Source organism: Phodopus roborovskii, unplaced genomic scaffold, assembly GCF_943737965.1.
Source record: "Phodopus roborovskii unplaced genomic scaffold, PHOROB, whole genome shotgun sequence".
Lineage (NCBI taxonomy): Eukaryota > Metazoa > Chordata > Mammalia > Rodentia > Cricetidae > Phodopus > Phodopus roborovskii.
Window position 1 is genome coordinate 8,314,689 of NW_026126625.1, and position 22,718 is coordinate 8,337,406.

The 22,718-nt window shown below is 41.3% G+C and overlaps 1 protein-coding gene across 1 annotated transcript in view; it reads left to right on the plus strand.

Annotated features, from left to right (window-relative positions):
• Efl1 (elongation factor like GTPase 1) overlaps window positions 1–22,718 on the plus strand; it is a 111,340-nt gene that overhangs the window by 23,578 nt on the left and 65,044 nt on the right. The window contains exons 8-15 of the mRNA XM_051206602.1: window positions 4,636–4,759; window positions 5,960–6,036; window positions 6,648–6,784; window positions 7,222–7,344; window positions 9,510–9,609; window positions 15,534–15,685; window positions 15,895–16,061; window positions 18,640–18,778. Of these exons, the coding sequence (XP_051062559.1) occupies window positions 4,636–4,759; window positions 5,960–6,036; window positions 6,648–6,784; window positions 7,222–7,344; window positions 9,510–9,609; window positions 15,534–15,685; window positions 15,895–16,061; window positions 18,640–18,778 (1,019 nt within the window). The remainder of the gene's footprint in view (window positions 1–4,635; window positions 4,760–5,959; window positions 6,037–6,647; window positions 6,785–7,221; window positions 7,345–9,509; window positions 9,610–15,533; window positions 15,686–15,894; window positions 16,062–18,639; window positions 18,779–22,718) is intronic.

Below are 22,718 nucleotides of genomic sequence, written 5' to 3' on the forward strand. Positions count from 1 at the left end.
GGTCTGCTGCATGCCGTGGTGCCATCACTGCTGTCCTTTTGTTTTTACACGTCTTCCTGTCCATTTTGTGTAGTTGGTTTCTGCAGCTGAGTTTTGAAAACTCTGTAAATTGTAGGTGTTAGACCCTTGTCTTAGGCGCGCTTTGAAATATTTCTCCTGGTCTGTGGTTTTGTATCCTTTTGGCTGTGGCTTTTATGGAACAAAGATTTTAATTTAGGTGAATCAGTGTCTTATTTGGGGTTTTGATTGCTATGGAAAGACACCATGACCACAGTAACTCTTATGAAGAAAACATTTAATTGGGGTAACTTGGTTACAGTTTCAGAGGTTCAGTCCATTATGATGGGGAGCATGGCAACATGCAGGCAGATGTGGTGCTAGCTGCATCTTCACCAGAAAGCGGCAGGAAGTCGACTGTCTCACTGGGTGGTATCCTGTGCATAGGAAACTTACAACCCACCCCCACAGTGACACAGTTCCTCTAACAAGGCCATACCCACTCCAGCAAAGCCACACCTCCTATAGTGCCACTCCCTATGAGATCATGGGGGCAATTACATTCAAATCACCACACTTAGCTTAATGCTTTTTCTGAGTTTTACATTTCACATCAAGTTTAGTAGCTGTTTGCCTACCTGAAGACCCTGAAGATTTCCTCTCCTTTTTCAATGTTTTTATTCACATATAGTAATTATGCACAGTGGGTTTCATTGTGACATTTTCACTTGTCCCTTGTCTCACTTCCCCCCAATACTCCCCATTACTGCCTCTGTTCCACTTCCATGTCTCTTATGACTTCCTTGTTTACATTTAAGTCTGGTTCAGTTTGAGTTAATAACTTTGTGTACAATGTGTGGTTTGCATTGAAGTTGGCTAATTTTTTATCCTCGTGCCATTGCTGAAAAGCCTGTCCCTCCATTGAGTTTCTGTTGCACCTTTGCCAGAGCCTCTTGAACTGTTCTTCTGCCCTAACCTTAGTTTAGTTCCTCTCTTGGCAGTTTCTTATGTGTTTCAAAGCTTTTGTTCACCAACGAGTAAATACACTTATTTTTATTTTAATGCTAACAGAGGTTAATTTGGAAAAAAGCTATATCAAGTATATACATATGCTAGGCATTAAGTTATTCACTTTATTTGAGTTATTTGATTAAATTCTCACAACAATTTTTGAAACCCATTCTATTATCTAAGGCACTGAGAATTTGTTCAGCTTTGCTCAGCTACTAAAGGGACAGAGCTGTTGTTAACATTAAAGTCAACCTTACTCCATCATTTTTTTTTTTTTTTTTAAACCATGGTACTTCTCTTAACTGTTCCCTATGGGTTAGAGACCTATCCCTGACTATGTGCACACTGGGGCTATTTTTATCAAATAATAGATTATAGGTATCTTAGTCCTTGTGCCTGGAAAGCTATAGCAAATCTAAATAAATATAGGCATGAGTATATATAGAGAATGGGGATTATGGACCTTTTCCCACATATGCCGTAGCTTGGTATTGTCACACTCTGAAAAATAAGATTGGGCTAAAATGATTTCTAATTTTTTTTTTTTTTTCCTAACTAAAAAGTACCATAGCTAGGCGTAGTGGCTTATACCTGTAGTGTGGCACTTCATCAGGGTGAGGCAGAAGGATCACATGTTTTAGGGGAGCATGAGCTAGCTGCATAGTGAGTTCTAGGCCAACATAAACTATAGCCAAATTCTCTCTCAAAAAAGGAAAAGAAAAAAGTAAATTGATACATTCAGTTATATTACAAGCTCAGCCCTGTTAATATACTAGTTTGTGAACATTCTGCTAAAGAACCACAAGGTGGAGGGCTTGTCCATAATAATGATTTTCATAATTTCGAGTTTTATCCTAACTTGAATCTCAGTCTTGCAAATTTGAAGACATTCGATGTGAGTGGAGAAGGAGTGGGTCCTTGAATAGAACAAGAGTAACTTCTATATCCCTTTCAGATTTCTCCACTTTTAGGTGTTACTAGTCAGCAATCTCTGTGCTAGACAGGGCCCAATGTATCGATGGATGGACCCAGTCTAGGACCTATGGGCAGAGTTTAACCCTTGGAAGCCTGTAGCCATACTGGCCTGACTTTCTGAGCATTCTCCAACTTGATTTTTCCAGGGAATACCATTCCTAGGGTGGTGGAGGGGTGGGCAGCACTCTGTCCACAGTTCTCTAATGACAAGCTGCAGACATTTCCAGGTCTTTGGATTGAGATAAGAACATAGAGAGAGAGAAAAGTTTCCTACTTTCCTACTTTCCTACTTCAAAATGGCAAAACAATGGTAACAAGTAATACAGATTTTATGGAAGCTAAAGTTTTGGGAAGTTATGAGGAGAACTGATAAGATTGAAAATTAAGTTTATACTGTTGCAAATTACAGAGAAAGTAAACTCTTGAGACAGCTTCAGGATGTCAGTAGCTGTAAGTGTAATTTGGATCTTGATCTCTGGGTATTTCCTGGCCCTCGTTTTCAGTGAGAAGGGTCGCTTGTTACTGTTGGCACTCTCTTCTGAGCCCCTGCCCAGAGACCAAGGCATTTCTCTTCCTACTGTAATTGTTTACTGCAACTCCTGAAGCTTCTTACTAATATCACTTAACTCATTTAACACTGACCCTTGGGTTTCAGAAAAACCATCCTTGCTCACATGGAAAGGGTTGTATTTGTGAGTTCTAGGACAGCAAAGGCTACACAGAGAAACACTGTCTTGAAAAACCAAAAGAATAAAAAACAAAAATTGTCTGCAATATTGCTAACTTTACATTCCTTCCCCAGTGAGGAGAATGACAGGTGTCTGATTCCTCCTCTTCTTTTTGTAAAATGAATTAAACAAACAAACAAAATAACCCTGCAGATTTGGATTCAAAACAAAATTGAGAGGAAAGTATAGATTTCACAAACACTCTCATCCATACATAGATTTACTATGACTGATATCCTTCACCAATGTAGTTCGTTCGTTGTGACTGGTGAACGCACACTGACATGTCTTTCATACTCACAGACCCTTGTGGAATTCACTTTTGGTGCTATACCCTGAATTATAGAATAATTTGACTTCTCCAGAAGTTAACAGTAAGTAATAGTACAGATTTTGGAGAAATTAACCTACTTGAAAACAAACAAACAAACAAACAAACACAAAAACCCCTATTAAATAAGTAACTGTTGGATCAAATAGAAAACAAAGTTTACACAGTAAACTTACACAGTATTCATTCCTACCTCTCTCTAACCACTGGCAACCACTGGTTTTTTAACTCTCACATAGTTTAGACTTTTTTAAATGCCACATAGTAAAGTCAGCGTGTAACTTTTGCTGGTTGGCTTCATTCAGTTAGCAGTGAACACTTATATTGCCTCTGCATACTTCTGCTTAGTGCTGAGTCATACTCCCTCCTCTGGTTGTACCACAGTTTGTCTGTTGACTTGCTTAAAGGACACTTTGCTTGCTTTCTTCAAATTTTGGAAATTGTGAATTGAACTGCTATAAACATCCATGTGCATATTTTTTATGGACATATGCTTACAGTTTATGTGGATACTTAAATACCATTGCTGCATCACAAGTGAGCATGTTTAGACATTTAAGAAACCACCATACTGTCTTCCAAAGAGGCTGTGCTATTTTGCGTTCTTACCAGCAATGAATGGAATAACTGTTGTTCTACACCCATGTCTGCATTTCAAAATGTCATTGGTCTGGATATGGGCCATACTGAAAGACATATAGCACTACATTTTCCTGATGGAAGGATGTCCTGCCTTCCTTGCTAAGACTGCTGGCGTGTAGAGAAACACTGTTTATGCTAGCTTTGCAGGCAACCTTGCTTAAGTTGTTTATTAGCTCCACTAAGAGTTTTGTTGGTTCTTTTGAATTTTTCTACACGGATGCCCATATTCACCATCAGCCAAGGATATTTTACCCTTCTCATCATTGTAGTTGTAGCTCTGGATGCTGTTTTGAAGAGCTGTGTAGAGGAGGCCTTTCTGTCCTATTCCTGAGCAGCATCTTCTAACATGCTAGTCCCTTGAGAGTTCTAGACAATCTTTGGATGACCATTACTGTTTCCAGGTGTAGGATCTTGAGACTGGCCTACACCTCACTGTGGTTGACTCCTCCAGTGGGTGGAAACTGGTGTTAGCTGGTTTCTCTGTGGGTTGGTGAAATTGAATAAATGTATATATGTCACTGATTATTCCAGGATCTGTATTTTTGGCAGATTGGGGCTCAAAAGTTCATTTCCCTTGTGAATAACAGCACTTATAGCAGTGAAGGCCACAAATAATTTCTATAATTAGTAGAGTTATGATGGGCAGCTGGCATCTTTTCTTCCTTGGTCTCTATACTTTTTGTCAAATTTCATATGGGAACTGCAGTCTTGGTTCTAATTCATGCCAGTATACAGAATGTTGAACAGTGACACAGGCCTCAATGTCACCATGCTTGCATTTGAATCCCAGTTTCACTTACTACCTGTGTAATATCTTTGTGTCATTATCCTCTGAAAATACTAGATTTAGTAGTATGTATAAAGCATTTTGAATAGTGTAGCAAAGAAACAGTAAAGTGTTAACTCTTGTCATTGTTAATGCTTTCACATGTGCTATTGGTTTTCTTTCAGAATTGAGCACTTTGCCAGAATCTATAGTCAAAAAATTGGCATCAAGAAGGAAGTTCTTTTGAAGACCCTGTGGGGAGATTATTACATAAATATGAAGGCTAAGAAGATTATGAAAGTTGATCAGGTAGTGTGGTTTGTATTACTACAGAAAACTTCTACTATACAGCTTTAGTAGAAACAACTCAGACCTAGTTTATGCAAATGAGTTTAGAGAGGACTTTATATGGTAGAGAATTGGAAAAAATATATGAGTCTTATGTTCAAGCATTATTTCTGTGGAGTTCCAGTTTTAAATACAGTGAACAAGCTGAATACAGTCATATGTGTATATTGCCCCAGCTACTTGGGAGAGTTAGTTCCTAGGCATTTAAGCCAGCCTGAGAAATAGTGATACTGTCTCTAAATTAAGTAAACTACATTAAGTGAATAGAAAACTGTTTTTGGTTTCTGAGTACTCTAAATCTTAGATCCTGGGCACTTTGAGGACACACATTTTGCCTTTGTATACTTATAATTTTTCCATTATATAAGTAAAGCTGTCAGAGTCACATTTGTGCATAAATTTCTTTTGATGATTTTCTTTAAACTAGACACTCAAGGCAATGGCTCTTAATTGGCATCAACTAATAATAATGATAATATTGCCAGTGGCTCTTCAGAAAGGAGGCATTTGATATATGTTTCATCTCATGCTTATGCAATAGCATTCATACAACCCCAAATTCCCATTACTCAAACTATGAATATTTTATGTAGTTTGATCTTTAAAAAATATAGTTTTTGTTTAAAATTTTTCTTAAAGGACTTGGTTTTCTCCTTTCACCACATAAGTTCTAAGTATTGAACTAGTTGTCAAACTTGTTAACAAATACTTTTAATTGCCTACTTCTGAATTGCTGTATATACTATATGTGTCTGTCTCCATGGAACAAACAAAGTCTGCAATTAAAAGATTGCTGTTTCTCTTGTTTAAGAACACAAGAAACATGAACATAGGAAATGCAAACCTGTGAAGAGAGACCCCTGGCATTGAGTGCAGTTAGCTTGCAACTGGGGTGTTCTGTTTTGTTTTGTTTTTTTGATGGTAGTTGTGGGGCAGCCCCTGAGGTATGTCCCCCAATGCTCACATTACTTCAGCACCCTTCTGGTCCCTGGAGGAAGAGAATTGGTGGCTTACTGGATATGAATTACTGGCTATTAGAGCACGACTTTCGTCTTTACCATTGAATACTCTAGCATAAATAAGCCACACTGACAGTGCTGAGGTGAGGATGTGACTACAGTAAATGTTCAGGAACTGAAGCTGTCATGTTCTTCTTTGCAGGCCAAAGGAAAGAAACCTTTATTTGTACAGTTGATCCTAGAAAATATATGGAGTTTGTATGATGCAGTCTTAAAAAAGTAAGGCTATTGTAAAATTGTTCATCTTTGCATGGGGGTCTTTTGCTCACTTCCCAGTCTGATGGTCTGTTAGATAGCTGAGAGATGTGTTAGTTATTTGGCTTGGAAACCATTTAAAGGAGTACATGCAGCTCAAGGAAGGGCTGGAATAGTGGCCTGCTAGGGTAATGAGAGCAGAGGCTGCAAAGAAACACTGGGCCTTACTTTATGTAAGCACAGTTTAAAGGAACAGTGATTGGGGTGGGAACAGTCAGATCAGGAACTTGGGAAAAACTCACCTGATATAAGTGCAAAAGAAAGTTGGTTTTATAAACTTATTTATAAACTTATTGACCATCGTTAGCATTTCTTCGTAAAGCTATTGCAGTGGACATCGCTTGTTTCAGTCAATTGTAGAATAGTGCTCTGTGCACAGTTCTGAAAGAGCTAAAATGTGTTAGCATAGAGCTTGGAGAGTCACCTGCTTGTCAGGGTCCCTTTACTTACTTTTAGTCACTTTTGAAAAAGTAATGTACAAAGGAAAAAAAAAGTGTCAAATAAAATTAAACTAATTTTCTTTGCTGTTCATTCATATCTCTTATTCCTTCTCTCTGTCTCATCTTTTCCCATAGGGACAAAGAAAAAATTGATAAAATTGTGACTTCTTTAGGATTAAAAATTGGAGCCCGGGAGGCACGACATTCAGATCCTAAAGTCCAGATCAATGCCATTTGTAGCCAGTGGCTCCCCATATCCCACGCTGTTCTCGGTATCCTTTATTTTAGTAGTTTTTAATTAGCTGGATCTTATAAAATAAGATGAAAACAGAATTTCATTGGCAATCGGATAACCCTCTGGAAATAACCCATTCCAATCCAATGTAAGTCTTTTCTGTTTACTTCATGTTGTATCTTGAAGCAATATGAAATACTAGAACAATTAATATGTTAATATTGGTTAATATTAATTCTACTAAGTATTCTTTTCAAAACAAGATTTGTTCTCTAAATTAAAATGCACTAACAAAATAGCTGACAAAGTATATGATTAAAGAAACAAAACTTTTCACAGAACTTATGAAAGTAGATATTTAGAGTCAGCGGACATCCTGGAAGCATGTGCCGATTTTGCAGTATTTCCTTAAAGCCCAGGCATTTCTGTGTAAACATGTCTGGTTGTCTCAGTGCCCTTAACAACAGGCCTCAGCTATGGTGTGTCAGAAGCTGCCCAGTCCTCTTGACATGACGTCTGAGCGAGTGGAGAAACTGATGTGTACAGGATCACAGACATTTGAGTCTCTTCCACTGGAAACCCAAGCCCTGAAAGCAGGTAAGGAATGATAGGCACATTGCCGTGTACTACACTCTTGACTGTCCCAGTCCAGGTTGCCCTGTTTTGCTGAATGTCAGTTTACAGAAAGGCCCATTTGTCACACATTTAAATAACCACTTTTAGAACTGACCATGCCCCCTCCCCAAAGCGTTCCTTTTACTGTAGCATATTGCTGAGCCCTCTGGTTAGCAGCCACTGACCCAGACCTCCTTCCTGCCTGCTGTCTCATTTCATGCTCCCACTGTATTTCATCTTCCTAAATAGCCAAGCATGTGTCCCCTGAGCTATGAAGTCACTGCCATGGCTTTCTTAGAGAGTGCAAGAGTGATTCCTGGGACTGTACTAATGCTTAAGAACTGCTGGTACACATTCCTAATGTAGGGCCACTGGGCACTGTGGAACTCCTCTGTGTTCATTATCTCTAGTTCTTCTCATTGTACTGAAACGTGTAACCCTACACCCCAGTTCACAAACTGCTGTAGTTGGGCCCACTATAAACTCACTTGTTTACTCGGATGGCCAGTTCCCCATCCTCATCTGACCAGATCAGTCACTAGCATTGGCTGCTTCCTCCTCTGAACCTGGACTTCCTGACTTTCACATGCTGCTGCTTCCTGTGTCACTTCATCCCCAGATTTTAACTTTGGAAGTCACACACAGGGTCCCTTCCTTTGCCTCATTTTATCTGCAGTCTTCGTGAGCTCACTCTTGCTTCTGACTTTACATGACAACTATGTGCTCGTAGTTTCCCCATCTGTGTCTGAATGCACAGGTGCTGTGTGAATCCAGACTCACTAGACTTGCATAGATCGCTCACAACCCCATCCCCAACTCCCTCTGTTCTGCTTCAGAAGTTTGCAATGCTTGGCATACCCCCACTTCCCAAACCTGCTTCTTCCAGTCATTCCTGCTGTGTTTGGAGCTACATCCACGCTTTCCTCTGCTGAGTCCAAAGACCCTGCAGTTATCTGTGGTTCTTGCATTGACCTCACACCCCTGGACCCATCCTATTGGAAAATACTGCAGGTTCTTCATTTACAATACATCCAGGGTCCAACTGCTGCCCAGCATTTCTACCTGCACTCAATTCTGTGTTCTCTAGCTGCAGTCAAACTGATGCTATTAACATGTTCAAAACTGTTCAGTTCTCTTGTTTCCTGTAGTTTTCTTGTTATATTTTAGTTATTTGTTGATCTATTAGTTTATTTGGTTTTTCAAGTCAGGTTTTCCTTAGCTGTCCTGGAACTCACTCTGTAGATGAGGTTGGCCTCAAACTCACAGAGATCTCCCTGCCTCTGTTTACCTAGTGCTGGGATTAAAGGTGCATGCCACTACCACCTGGTTTGTTTGATTTTTTTTTAAATGTTTTATTCTTTGTAGAAACTATTTTGATTAACGATAATAAGTTTTCTAAAAACTGATAATCATTGGTTTTATGCCTATGTTTAGGTTCCAAAACAGATGAGTATCTCTGAGGTTCTGACATATGTTGATATGGAATTGTGTTAAACTTTATATACTTAGAGAGAATGGACTTCTCTATAGCACTGAATCTCTATTTCTGAGTTTTGTTACTATCCTGATACATTATTTTTAAATTTTAGTATTATTATCATTATTTACATATGAGTTTTTGCATGCATACATGTCTGTGTACCATGTACTTTCTTGATGGCCATGGAAGCAGAAGTGGGAGCTAAAATTACAGATGGTTGTGAGCTGCCATGTGAATCCTGGGAATTGAACCTGGATTCTTTAGAAGAGCAGTCAGTGCCCTTCACTGATGAGACATCCCTCCAGCCCTGATGACACATTACAACTTGCTATTTTAAGGGATTAGAAAACCGTTTAAGGAACTCCATTATTGGCTTTTGATCCTGGTAGCAGTACTTTGTTCTATACCTTCTCCCTTGGATACAGGGAAACATTGATTAGGGTTTGCTGTAGGTGGCCAAGCCCTGTTACCAGCTGTGCTTCTGGGTAGAGCCTCCCAGCTCCCACCCAACTCCTTTTTCTGAATCGTCCAACTCTTGCTTTATCACAGCTATATAGAGTTAACATGTTTAGATGATGCTGTATTCTAAATGTAATTGCTGTTCACAACCATTGTTAGGTTTTTAATCTTGAGAAAAGCAGTGACATATTGTCTCCTGTTTGTTTAGCTTTCATGAAATGTGGAAGTGAAGATACTGCTCCAGTTATTATCTTTGTTTCCAAAATGTTTGCAGTTGATGCGAAAACCTTGCCTCAGAATAAGCCAAGGTAAGAGACAGTGGGAAGGTGAGCTGGGCTAGGGAAAAGGCTTAGGATTGACTGGTAGACATAGCTAGGGTGTGGGTGGGAGGGTACAGATATTGCTACTCTTCCTCACCCCTACCTTGGAATTGTACACATCCCTAGAATCCATTTAATCATCTATCTTTTTGTTACATCCTTAGAAGAAAGTTGTTGAAATCACCTGTGGAATATTGACTCGAACTGATAGAAACTTAAAGGCTAGAAATAGCTCTATTAAGGACAGTTAACCTTTCATTGAACATGTCAGATCTAATAGTCAGCTTTTCCTGTCTCTAGTTATGTCTACCTCAATGGAGACTGGGTGTCTGGTCATCAGTTTGCAGGGTTGTCAGATTGTGGAGAGGATTTGTCAAGTTCAAAGTCCTGGGAAATCCTTCTGTTCTCCATGGTCTATTCCCGGTGTGTTCTTCTCTCCTCCATGGCTCCCGCCTCCCTGACTAGTTAGATCCTGTTGGGTTTGGGGTGGGGCTGGTGGTTCAAGAGGACATTAAGAAGAATTACTGTATAATGAAGTATTTTATTAGAAGAGATATTAATTCTGTGGCAGGGTTCTGAGGAGTGATCAGACTCCAGGGTCAAGGACAGGAAGTGTGGCATGGTTGGGGCTCTTCTTATTCTTTTTGAGGAGCAGGATGTTCACTTCAGGAGCTCCAGACCAGGCTGTCTGATTCCTAGGCAGGAGGCAGGGAAGGGGAGGTAGCACTCCTTAAAGCATATTCACTTCCCAGATAAGATGGGTTAGCATCAGCAAGTATGCTGGCTCAGGGCTCAGATATCCCCAGTCAAGTATCTAGGATAGGCTTGGTAGAGGCAGAGGCTGGATCCCAGCATACTTTATTCTTAGAGACCCTGGTCATCTCTGGAAATAATTGATGCAACTTTGGGCTGGTTCCTCTGCCTGAGACTCTCCAGTGTATTTCTCACCCTGCTCCAGAGTGATCTTTTTCAACCTTTTTTCAAAAGGTTGTTTTTTTTTTTTTAATTTACATTTATTTATTTACTTGCTTGTTTATTTTATGGAGGTCAGAGGACCATGTGTGGGAGTCAGTTCTTTTCCTGCACCGTGGGAATCCTGGTGATCAAACCCAGATATTTAGGCTTGATAGCAAGCACCTTTACCAACTGAACCATCTTGCCACCCCTTCAAAATAACCTTTGCAAAGACTTCCATCTGAAGATTAGTTCTCCTGATTAAAAACCATTATTTATTCTCAGTACCTAGTTTTCTCCTAAAATATGAAGTGCACTGTTGGAGTACAGTGGCACTTTTCATTATCATACTTATTTTAAAATACATTTATGTTTATTGCTTTTTTATGTCATGATATTTTTTCTTTTTATATGATGAGACTTTTAAGAAAAATATTTGTCTATTTAAATACATATTCTACAGGTAATATGGAGATCATAAAATGTCTGAATTTTGGGGACTCCCTTTGGAATATGTCTGACCTGTCATAACCCAACTGCCAGCAATGTGTCCCAATGATTGTTCTCTTTCTCTGGTCCTTGTGCTGTCTCACTAGCAAGGTTCTGTCCTCCTTCATGCCACACCTTGTCCCAGAGAGTCTCTTCTTTTCTAAATTCTGCTTTATTCTTTAGGAGAAAGGTTATGGAACAGTTTTGTCGTTTGTTTGTTAGCGTTTTCATAGTAGTTTGAGCATAAGAATCTTGCAGAATTTTTATCCTGAAGAGAAATGAGAGAATTTATGAATGAATGAACGAATGAATGAGTGGATGAAAGGTACTACCTGAGGAGGAAATGTGTGAACCAGAGAGTGGGTAAAAGAAAGGAGTTGGTAACCCAGTAAGTAAAAAGTTGCCATTGCGTATGTGGCTGTGTAGACTGTCCCAGGTGAGCTTTCAGTGCTCCATAGAATGACAATTTTCAAACATCCTTGGAGATTGTATGTGTGGCCACTAAGACTGTCTCAGACAGTAGAGGATGCTAAAGAATTGAAGAACGTTCTCCTGAGGCTTCAAATACATGTTTTTACCACTTAAAATTCCTCTGTGACTCATCCTTTATCTTTTCGTAGAAAATAATGGTAACTATTCCTCTACTTCTTTGTTATGTCTCCTATGAGTATTTTTCTTAATAGTCTTTCATGTCTTAGTGTGTTTTGGTGGAGCAATTGATTCTATTCCATAAGATTGTTTTACCTATTTAAGTTTGTTTTAGTACTTACTTTATACTACAGTGTTTCCAAATGTATGTGAGTAAAGTCATCATCTCTACCTTGTTCCCTTCTGTCTGCTGGCTCTTTTTCATATAAGTTATACTACCTTTGAGTTGAAGATGTGACCATTGTGGGTGAACTGATCTCATCCATTGCTCCTGCCATAGATGTACTAAGCCAGGGCAGAATATTCTTTCCCTGTGGTGTAGATTAGGGTATACTAAGTAATGAAATGTGATGAGGAGAAGATGGAAAAAGACCTCTGGGCACCTGCAGAGTGCAGTCAGGCTTTGCCCTCATTGTCAGCTATCCCACCGTAGTCGTACATGAGGTCTCTGCATTCTCTCACTGTATGGAATTACGGCGGCTTTCTTGTCTGTTCTGCTGGTATGCTTGTTCGTCTCTGAGGAAGCACAAGTCTGGTAGCCGCCTTGCAGGTCAAGCTTTAACTCTGCGGTTGTGGGACTAGCAGTTGGTTTCGATTCATTAAGCTGTTAAAATATTCCTGCAACACCACTGACTATGCCACTTGGGTCTAACAACAGCTCTTGTTTCAATTTGACTTGCGAAGAAATTAAAGAGCCTTAGGGGGGAAAAAAAGTATAATGTGTTCCAGGTCACATAGCCACAGAGAGGAATTGCACCAGAGTTTGAATGCAACCTACCTGGCTTCCAAGCCTGTGTCTTCCACGGCACTCTGTAGAACATGCATTCCTGCGTCCCATGATGTGTCAGTACTCGGCACTCACCCGAACTCTAAGCAGGCAGCTCCAGCCTTTTGGCCCTTTGTACATTCTGTGCCTTTACTTTTGCTGTTCTGAACTGTAGTTCATAAGAAACTGGAGTTTTCCAGGCAGACTTACCCTATTGTTCCTTGTTTTTTTTTTTTTTTTTTTTTTTTCTTTTTGTGGCTCTGCTTCCTTGTTGAGAACCAGCTTTTAGTAGATAGATGCTACATCAGACAGATACCTCTTCTGGGTCCTGCTGTTATCTGTGCTACCTTAAAGCATGGTTTTCACCTGGACTGACTGCAAGGAGCTTCTCCACCAACCTGTTTCTCTCACCAGAATCAGAGGCCAGAGTGTGGTCATTGTGCATGACAGCCTGAAGCTGAACGGACTTCTGTTCCTGGCTTTTTTTCCTTTCTCAACCAAATCTATGTGCCAGCATAATATTCAGTCTCCAATCAACATTCTCTCCTCTGGTCTCCTCTAGTGCTGGGGGCTGCTTTCTGTTCAGGAGGTGGTGGTTATCTGTAACCTAGCTAACTCACTGCCCTCGGCTAATACCTTACCCACAGAGCCCTGCTTTCTTGCAAATAATTCCTTTTTGTTCTGAGTAAATACTGGATGTCTAACAGATACTTAACTGACTCCTGTGGATTTCCCTGTGCTAGCATCCCAGTGCTTTGCTCCCTCTCCTAGCATCCCAGTTATCTATAACAGTGTAGGGCACAATAGGTATTCATCAGTGAGTGACTAAATAGCAGTCATTTATGTATTTTATACTAACTGATCACTAGAAATGCTCATTATTTCGGCCTGGTTTGTATGTACCTATTTACTTATTTTAGTTAAGACCTAATTATGTAGCTCAGGTGTCTTAGTTTTCTCTATTGCTACGATAAACACCAGGTCTGAGCAACTCCAGGAGGAAAGAGTGTCTTGGTGTATACTCCTGTGCTGCAGTCCATATGGAGGGAGTCAGGGCAGGGACTCGTGTCAGGAACCTGGAGGCGGAGATTAAAGCAGATATCATGGAGCAACTCTGATTACTTACTTACTCCTCAGGGTTTGCTTCAGCCTTTCTTATATAACCCAAGACCACCTGCACTATCACAGTGGGCTGGGGCCCTCCACATCAGTCATTAATCAAGGAAATGTCTCACAGACTTGCCTGCAGGCCAGCTGATGGAAGCATTTGTCAATTGAATTTCCCTCTTCCCAGATGACGGGCTTGTATCGGGTTGATAAAAACAAACAAAAATGAAAACCCTAGCCTCAAACTTCACCACGCCTCCTGCCCCAAGACTCCTGAGTTCGGTGTATATACCGAATATCAACTTAAATGGTGACTTTAGAGAATGTCATGAACTTGGACTTTAGGATTTAATAAAAGGTGAAAACTGTATTTCTTTTCTAACCAGAGCTAAATTTAAATTGCTTTTTCTTAAAGTGGTGATTTTTCATTTTTGCCAACTGAAAGATGGTGACTGGAATTTGGACCCAACAAATTGTAGTTGAATTATAGCTCATGTAGTATTCAGTTAACTTTGAGTCAACTTTCTTAAGCTTTCTAAGTCTCTGTTTCCCTGAATATAAAGTGGCTGTATACTATCTGATGTCTTCAGTTGCTGTGATGGATATGAACTGTAACATGTGTGAAGTGGTAAGCATGGTATATAGACAAGTGATGAGCCCATTAAGGAGAACAGTTCTCTTCAGACACTACTGTGTTGTTATTTCTATTTCTGTACTCTAAACTAATGATAATAAACAATGAATACTGTATTCTACATTTGTATTTTAATTCATACTTACAGGTGTGTGGGGGGGGATTTCTCACTGATATATAGCTTGCCTCCTAGGTTAGGCTGGGGTCCTCTGTCCCCACTTCCTCAGCATTGGGATTAATTACATGTATGTACCACCAATCATGGATGATACTCTTAGGCATTCTTTTAGCAAAAGACACAGTGCCTGTCTGTGTGCACAGCCACTGGTGCTCAAACAGAAAGGAGAGGAAAGAGGCAAGGCGGCTGGGAGAAGAGGCTGAGGCTGGCTTCAAGGTGTCCCTAGCAGTGTGAAACAGAAATGGTTGTCCCAGCGGTCTGGATGCTCAGCCCCAGTATATGCTAAATATGCCAGATTCTACCAACTTAGGGCCAGGATTGTCCAGCTCTGTGTGTGGTTGAACTAACAGGGGGGTTCATGTGAATGTCTGCTTGAAAGGGAGGCCAGTCCTGTAGCCTCTTCACTTGCCTGGTTTCTCCTTCCAAACCCAAAATGCCTAAGTTAAATGCCCAGCTTCAACCCTCCCTTTCATAGGGCTTTTTGCAGTATTAAATCTCCAAGTACCTTTTGTATCTGGGTAGAAATAAGAGTCACTTTTCATGGGGGAAAAAAGAGAGAGAGAAACAAGCATTATTCTGTGATTGTGAATGGCTGCTCCTTCTCCTTAGACTGACTCCCGGCAAACACTTACCCACTTACACACTGCCTTTCCTTGATATCTCCCGTGTCTAACAGTGGCTGATAGTTTGAATTTGACATTTTAGTGCTGCTGGATTGTGAGTTCTCAGCCTGACATCACAGTCTTCCCTGTGAACCTTTGTTCTCCATGAAGACATACTTTTGAACTTAAAAAAGAAAACCTCATTTCTTATCATGGCCTTTTGCATACTTCTCAGGGTGTTCCAAGTGTTGCTGCCTGTAGCCATTTTCTTTTCCCTCCTTGTTGGCCTCTACCAGAGGAGCTATTGAGTGTCTGTGGAAGGTTTTGTGTTCTGCACTTGGTTCTGTGTGGGGCCGTGGGCACTTGTGCACCGCTCCCCTTATTGTTTTGCTGGAGGGAACTTGGAGAAGCGTCTCTTTGGGGACAGTTGGGACTGATTGTCACCTCTGTGGCCATATAAGCACTTTTTCTTCTTGAAGGGGCTGAGAGGTATTTGGTGCTGCCAGATCGTAACATATTTGTGACATCCTATAGGCCTCTCACTCAAGAAGAAATGGCCCAGAGACGTGAACGTGCACGACAGAGACACGCAGAGAGGCTTGCAGGAGCACAGGGGCAGGCACCACAGGGTCCCACCCAGGATGGAGGTGCCCTTGAAACAAGTCCCCAGGAAGATGAACCAAGAGGTACAGCCTTCCTAAAGTGGCTTTGGTGTAAAGTATTGGACATTTCTGCTTTCCTGGTACCTTGTGCCTTACCTTTTAACTTTTGTCATAGTTTTTATCAGTATTGTTTCTATTCCTGGACCAAATACTCATATTCACTATTTCTTCCGTATATACAAACAGCTCCTGGGTTGAAGTGATGGCACTGAATATCTTTTTGTGCCTGGCAGGTGATGAGGCAGACGTGGCAAGAGTCAGCCCTCAACCTGCACCCCAGGAAGAAAGCAGCCAAGAGGCCTTCATTGCATTTGCTCGTGTGTTCAGTGGCATAGCTCGAAGAGGACAGAAAATTTTTGTCTTGGGACCCAAGTACAGCCCTGTTGAGTTTTTACAACGGGTAAGAGTTAGGAGTAAAATTCAAGGGCATTGTTTTAAGAATCTGGTAACTTTCAGATTGGCTGGGTGTGGTGGTGAATGGGTGAATGCTTAAAAGGCACCCCAATTCCTGGGTCAACTGTTGGCAACATTTTGCGTAAAGGCTTCTGTGGTAGCATGTAGGAACCTTAAAAGCAGGTGAAAGCTTTGGGGCATTTTTGCACATCAAGCTAGGTAAGAGTCACTTTGGGATGGAGGGAAGTAGATGTAGATGTTATTCTGGAGCCAAGGCAATGATCGATCTTCAAGAAGCATACAGAGCCAAAATCCCAATGACTCGAGCAAACAGTATAGGAAGCAAGCAGGTGGGAAAGTGCCACCCGCATAGCCTGGAGTCTGTTCAGGCCTGTCTGAGAGCTGATGGCCAGCCAGCATGGAGAAATGCTTGGGCCAGGGCCGTGAGAGGCCATAGGCCAGAATTACCAGGGGACACATGACATAGGCATTGGTATTAAACATGGATGAGAAAGACACCAGAGCGCCAGGCAGGATCAGCAAGAAGCAACTCAACAGTTGAGTGACTTGATCCCGCAAGCACATACACACCTGGTCTCATGAGAGGAGCTCATCTGTAGGTGACCAGGACAATGCAGTTAGATGCAGGTAGGAGATAAAGGGAATCTCCAGTGCTGTGCGATGGTTGGCAGGGTTTGCTAGGCTGTGTGACAGAGCACAGTACTTATTGTGCAGAAACTTGTGTTTTGTGGGAAGCTACAAGTATTACAGCCTGCATATCTGCTGCAAGCTTAGAAGTTCTTAGCTTGTCTCTGAGAGTCATGTATTCTAAACTGTCCCAGTGATAGGGATTGTTCTATGAAGCACTGACTTACTGGCTGTCGCAAATCCCATGAGTTCACTGCCCTCTGTGTTGTCTATCGCTAAGACTACGTTGGAACGAACCGGTTGCTCATGTGTATCTACAGCTCAGCCGTGGAGTCGAGCCATGGGAATCCCAGTCTAATGTGCTCTTTAAAAAGGATATGTGGAATATCTCAGACCCACTATGGAGTTAGTCCTACTGAGATTCTACCCATGTCCTTTGTGCTATTTTTTGTTGCTGTGTGTTACAGAGCATAACATATCTGGCAGTTTAGAAAAGTGCAGGTTATTGGCTCATAGTTTCTAAGACTCTGGGTCTGGGTCTGACTTATCTGGGTGTCCTTGGGATTTAACATTGCTATCATAAGGGTGTTGATGGGCTGTTCTCTTTTGAAGAATCAACTAGAAAAAAAGATGTGCTTCTGAGACAGGGTGGGGGGAAAGAGAATGCACCTGTGCAGTGTGCACACACTACCAGAGATTGGACCAGGGATGTGCATGGCAGGCACCGAGCTACAACCACAGTCTTTTTACTTTTTATTTTGAGGCAGGGTCTCACTGAGTTACCTAGGATAGCCCTGAGCTAATTCTGTAGCCTAGGCAGGCCTTGAGCTGTGATCCTTGTGCCTCATCCTCCCAAGTACCTGGATTATAGGCCTTGCCAGCAGGCTTGGGGTGTTGCTTGCATTTTAGATTTCCCACCATATTGTCTTTAGAGCTGCTCTTGAGAGTTGCAGTCATTCAGAACATGGACATTGAGGTGTGTCAGGTCAAAAAGCCATCTCTTTCCTGGGGTTTCCAAGTCTGCCTTTGTTCTGAGCCTCCCTGAGTTTTCTTGCTTTGTTCCTTTTCCGTCAGTCACTCTTTGCTTGTGAAGTGAGTTGTCTTGACCTCATACGTTAGATCTGAGATATTTTATTCCATCTTAGTACTAGCCTTGGACCTGTGGGCACCAAAGATGCATTGGTTGGTCGAAATATTTCCTGGGGACTTGGATATGGAAGATATATTTCTGAACACCTATGAAACTCATACCTTGAATTATACAAGACAACCTTAATAATATAGGAGGGGGCTCATAACTGCTGTTTTTGTGTGTGTGTGTGTGTGTGTGTGTGTTTATGCATGTGTGTTTTGTCTTTTCTTCAGTTTTCGTAGTATTTCAACATATGCTCCCGTTCAGATTAACCGTGTGGCATACGTACCTAGCAGGTGCTCAGCTTTTTCATGGTGTTTTTACTGGTTATTTTCATGTGTCTCAAGGCACTAGTACAGTTCTTGTTGAATGTTTTTCAAAACATTTTCAGAAGATCCCAACAATTTGAAATAATAATGGTAATAAGGAATGTTGGAACAAGCATGGTATAGTCATGAAAACTGTTGCGTGGAATAACGCTCATCTATACTAACAAAGGGCTCTGGACCAGCACAAGGGGAACTACTGGGTCACAGAAGGATTTTTTAATCTCAAAGCTTCTAGGTGAGGATTTAGACACATTTTAAATATGTGAGAGGTTTTAGTATTTCAGAAGTTACTCATCAATGTGATTTTTTTTCTTTTTATCATAACCCATGGAGAATGGAAAATAACATTTCAGCTTTATGTGTTTTAGGTAGATACAAACGGTAACTACACAGTGTCTTGCTGCTAACTCAAAACTTGAGGACTCTGTGATATCTCACTCATCTCCTCACTGGGTTTTATCATTTTTCTCTGACAGGTTCCACTAGGCTTCTCAGCGCCACAAGAGGACCTGCCTCCCGTCCCCCACATGGCATGCTGTACTTTGGAGAACCTGTATCTGCTGATGGGAAGGGAGCTGGAAGAGCTGGAGGAAGTGCCCCCAGGAAATGTGCTGGGTAGGGTGCGGCTGGCTACTCCACTCACTCCTCACTCCAGCATTGAAAGCTGTCCAACATGTCACAAGGCATTTAGTGACATTCTCAAAGAGCATACCCTGTCTTTTTCCATAGTGCATAATTTTTTCTGGAGTCTTTAACTTAGTACAATTGAGTCACCAGCATATGAGTCAGTAATTTGGATGTGTAGTTCAAACATATGTGCTGCTGAAGTAAATGGTGACGCTCTGTGGGGTTGCCATTTGTTTGGAAGCTAAAAAGAGACTGGTTACTCATATAAAGTCAGTATAGATGACCACCATTTCTGGCTCTACAGGTTTGATTCTAAATGTTTGGAAGCTGTTTTGTTATGATGGTCTGTTTAAACTCATTCCTTTTTTCCTTACTGCCAGCCTCGCTTCCCCAAGTGCTGCTACTTACCACAGAGAATTCCCTCTGGAAGTTACTGATTGGTATTAAGTTTTCTGTGAATATTGTTCCTTGTCCCTGGCTTGATTCCTGCACTTTTTGCAGAATCCACTGAGGCTCTTACGGCTGTTCTTGAGGCAAGTTCTTACCAGAACCAGGACACGGAGTGCTGTGTTCCGTTGTGCACTTGGACTCTGAGCCATATGGTCCTTGTCAGCTGTAGAGCTCTTCATTCAGTGACTGCTAAATGAGAAGTCCTTGTTACATCAAGGGTATTGGTCTAGAATAGCTACTGGTTTGCCTGGATTTTTGTGGGCTTTAACCTAAGAAATTTGCCAAAACATTTTGTCATGCTCCTGATGAGGTGTATTCTTTTCTTTAAAAAAAAAAAAAAAAAAAAAAAAAAAAAAAAAATCATTAATAGTTCTTTTAAGTTGACATAGAATGAGTAGAATTCCTGGCTTCTTCCTTCTCTAGTCTTTCTTTTGTTTCTACTTTGGAAAATGCTGCTGAAGTTTTGATCAAGTTGATGATTGATCTAGAGCTGTGAGTGACGATAGCCAACTTAATGAAAACTTTGGGAGAATGGGAACATCCCACCTCTGCTCTGAAGCCCTCATTGGGATTACAGTGGCTTACATTGCCTTTGTTTCTTAAATGGTCCTGTAACCTAGAGTAGCTCAGCCTGATGCCTAAGGAAAGGAAGATGGTCTGTCGTGTGAACAGCATGGAGTACGTTCATGATGATGCCTCTGCCCATGACTGGGTGTTGTCTTCTCCAATAGAAGTGATAGGAGCATGTCAGGCAGTGGTTTCTAGTTTCTTCTGAGTTCTAGATACTGTCCATAGTTGTGGTTAAGTGTTAGTAGAAGGACTAAAACCATTGCTTTCTCATCCATCTCTCAAGGCAGCCATAATTCTGCCCTCTGCTATAGGGAAACTACCTACTGTGTGTTCATTCCTTCTTGAGGAAAAAAAAAGTGTATGTATGTATGTATGTATGTATGTATGTATGTATGTATGCACACACACAAACAAACACATCTGTCTTACTTTCTAAAAATTGGGGAGTGGAATAGGAGGTGGGTAAAAGTGACTCAACATTATTTGTCATTTACCTATTTAAGGATATGCCAAGAGGACACATAACTTTGAGGCAAAGTAGATTTGAGTGGGAAAAGCCAGGTGTATTTCCTGTATGTATTAGGACTATATTTAGCTGCTTAGATCTCAGTCCATAGTCCTTGGCTGTTTGACTCTGGGCCTTTGATGAGACAGAACATCATGGTGGCAGGAACGTGTGGTGTGAAATTATGGTAGCCAGGAAGCAGAGCAGAGGGCCCCAGACCTTGTTGGATGGGAGGAAGAGTGACAGTGACACTATGACAGGAAGGGTAAGATAAAACTCCATGTCCAGTGGCTCCCCCGACCTATTCCAGAATTCTACTTCCCAGGAGTCAAACCATTCCTTAGATCAGAACCCTCCTGAACACAGCTTCGTTAAACCTCCTAGGCATTCCTCATCCAGTTAAGAAGATAAATCATCACAGCCTCCATCAGATTTGTGGTTTTATGTGGGAGTCAGAGGGCTTTCCTAGTGATCTTGGTATACAGTCATTTTTCTCTGATTTTGTTATATGCCCTGCTAACTGCAAGGGAGGCCCAGGATTGAGTGTAGGGATACTGGGGCTATGAATGTTTTATACTGCCAGCCAAGTCACTCCCACCCCTCATCTTTGCTGCCTGTCGATTCCTGAGTCCCGTCTTTTAAAGTTGTGTTTCTTCACATTGACAAGCGAGATCACTCCCCACCCCCAGGACTGTGAATGTAACCCTGAAGGAATTAGAGCTAGGCCAGCCTCTTTGATTTGCTCTCCAAATTGAGACAGGCTGTAATTGTTTCCAATCTAACTGAGCTCCCTGCATAACTAGCAAGAACAAAGACACCCAAGATTCTGCTCATAGTTCCCACCAACTAGTTATATTGGCTTCTAGCCAGTCATGCATCATTGCTGGGCCTAAGAATTTACAAATGATTTGAAGTAACTGCCTTAGATATTAATGTTACTGACAATTCTGTTTCCTCTGGTAGAAACAGAATAGCTATATTTGTTTTCCACAATTGTTATCTATGGATTCCTGTGGTTTAATTTATTATATTTATTATTTAACTAAAATGTGAAAGACAGACTATTTAATAGCTATATATATGGCGTACATTTTGTTGTTCTAACTATAAAATACTAACAAAATTATAAAATGCTTACAAATTTGAATTTGACATTCCTGCTGTATGGTAGCAGGCTGATAACCCACCCAACTCAAAATGCAATCAGTTTAAAATTCTTCTCTTTTTTTGGTCTTGCAAGACAGGATTCACTATATAACCCTGAATGTCCTGAAACTCACTCTGTACACCAGGCTGGCCTTGAACTCACAGAGATCCACTGCCTGCCTCTGCCTTATTTACCTGGATTGTCAATATCTCCATGGTTGGAAAATAACAATACTATATCCAGGTCCCTTCCAAGCCTCTAACTTCTCAGGCCTGTGGTTCGTAAAGATAAACTTTATTTTAGTAATTAGGCCGTTTCCCCTCCCAGGATTCATTAGAAGGAGCAGTAACTGTTTCGACATGGTCAGTTGGGCCTGATGACCCGTTCGAATGACTCCATCAGAACACCATGAACTGATTTGTGGCTTCAGAACCTAGAACAGCCTCTTGAGGCAATTTCCATTTGTTCATTGATTTAAAACGAGGCAGCATATGTTAGCAGTCATAAGTTCACAAGCCAAGGTGTTTAATAAAAGCAGCTGTTGAGAGCTATCGAGAGTGAAGGAGGAGGCTCGGGCTTCCAACTTAGAAGGTGGGTAGCAGAGAGGCTAGCCAGTAGCTCAGGACAATGAAGTGTTTCTAGGGTACATTGACTGAAACCAGGTATACACACAGGTTTTCATTGTTTATAGTTTGAAATGGAAAATTAGGCTAGCTGAATTGTGTAGAATAATCCTCATGTTCCAGTTTCCCATTGCTGCATTATAAACTTAAAGCCCAGTGCTTAAAATAAACATGGCTTTTTTTTTTCTTTTTAATGCACCTGCAATTTTCAAATTTGCTTGGTGTAGGTGATATGTATGTTCTATGGGTGTCTGCTGGGGAAGCTCGGAACCTAGGGGCTAGAGTAGTAGGAAGAGCCTTTCAGTCTCAGTGCTGGAGGCTGATGCCACCTCTGGGCTGTGGCCTTGGTTGGGGGGTAAGTAGGCTTTATAGGTGATTTATTCTACTTTGAATATGAATTTTCCCCACAAGCTCATTCCCTAAGTGTTTATCTACTATCGATAGTGCTCCTGCTGTCTGGAATGCTCCTGCTGTCGGGAGTGCTCCTGCTGTCAGGAGTGTTACTTGGCGAATTTGTAGACACTCTCAGATGGGTCACCCTGGGGACTGGTTCACCAGGACGTGTCTGCAAAGGACCTGTCTTGATTCCTGCCTCCCCACTTCCTCCAGACCGCGAGGAAAGCAGCCTCCCCC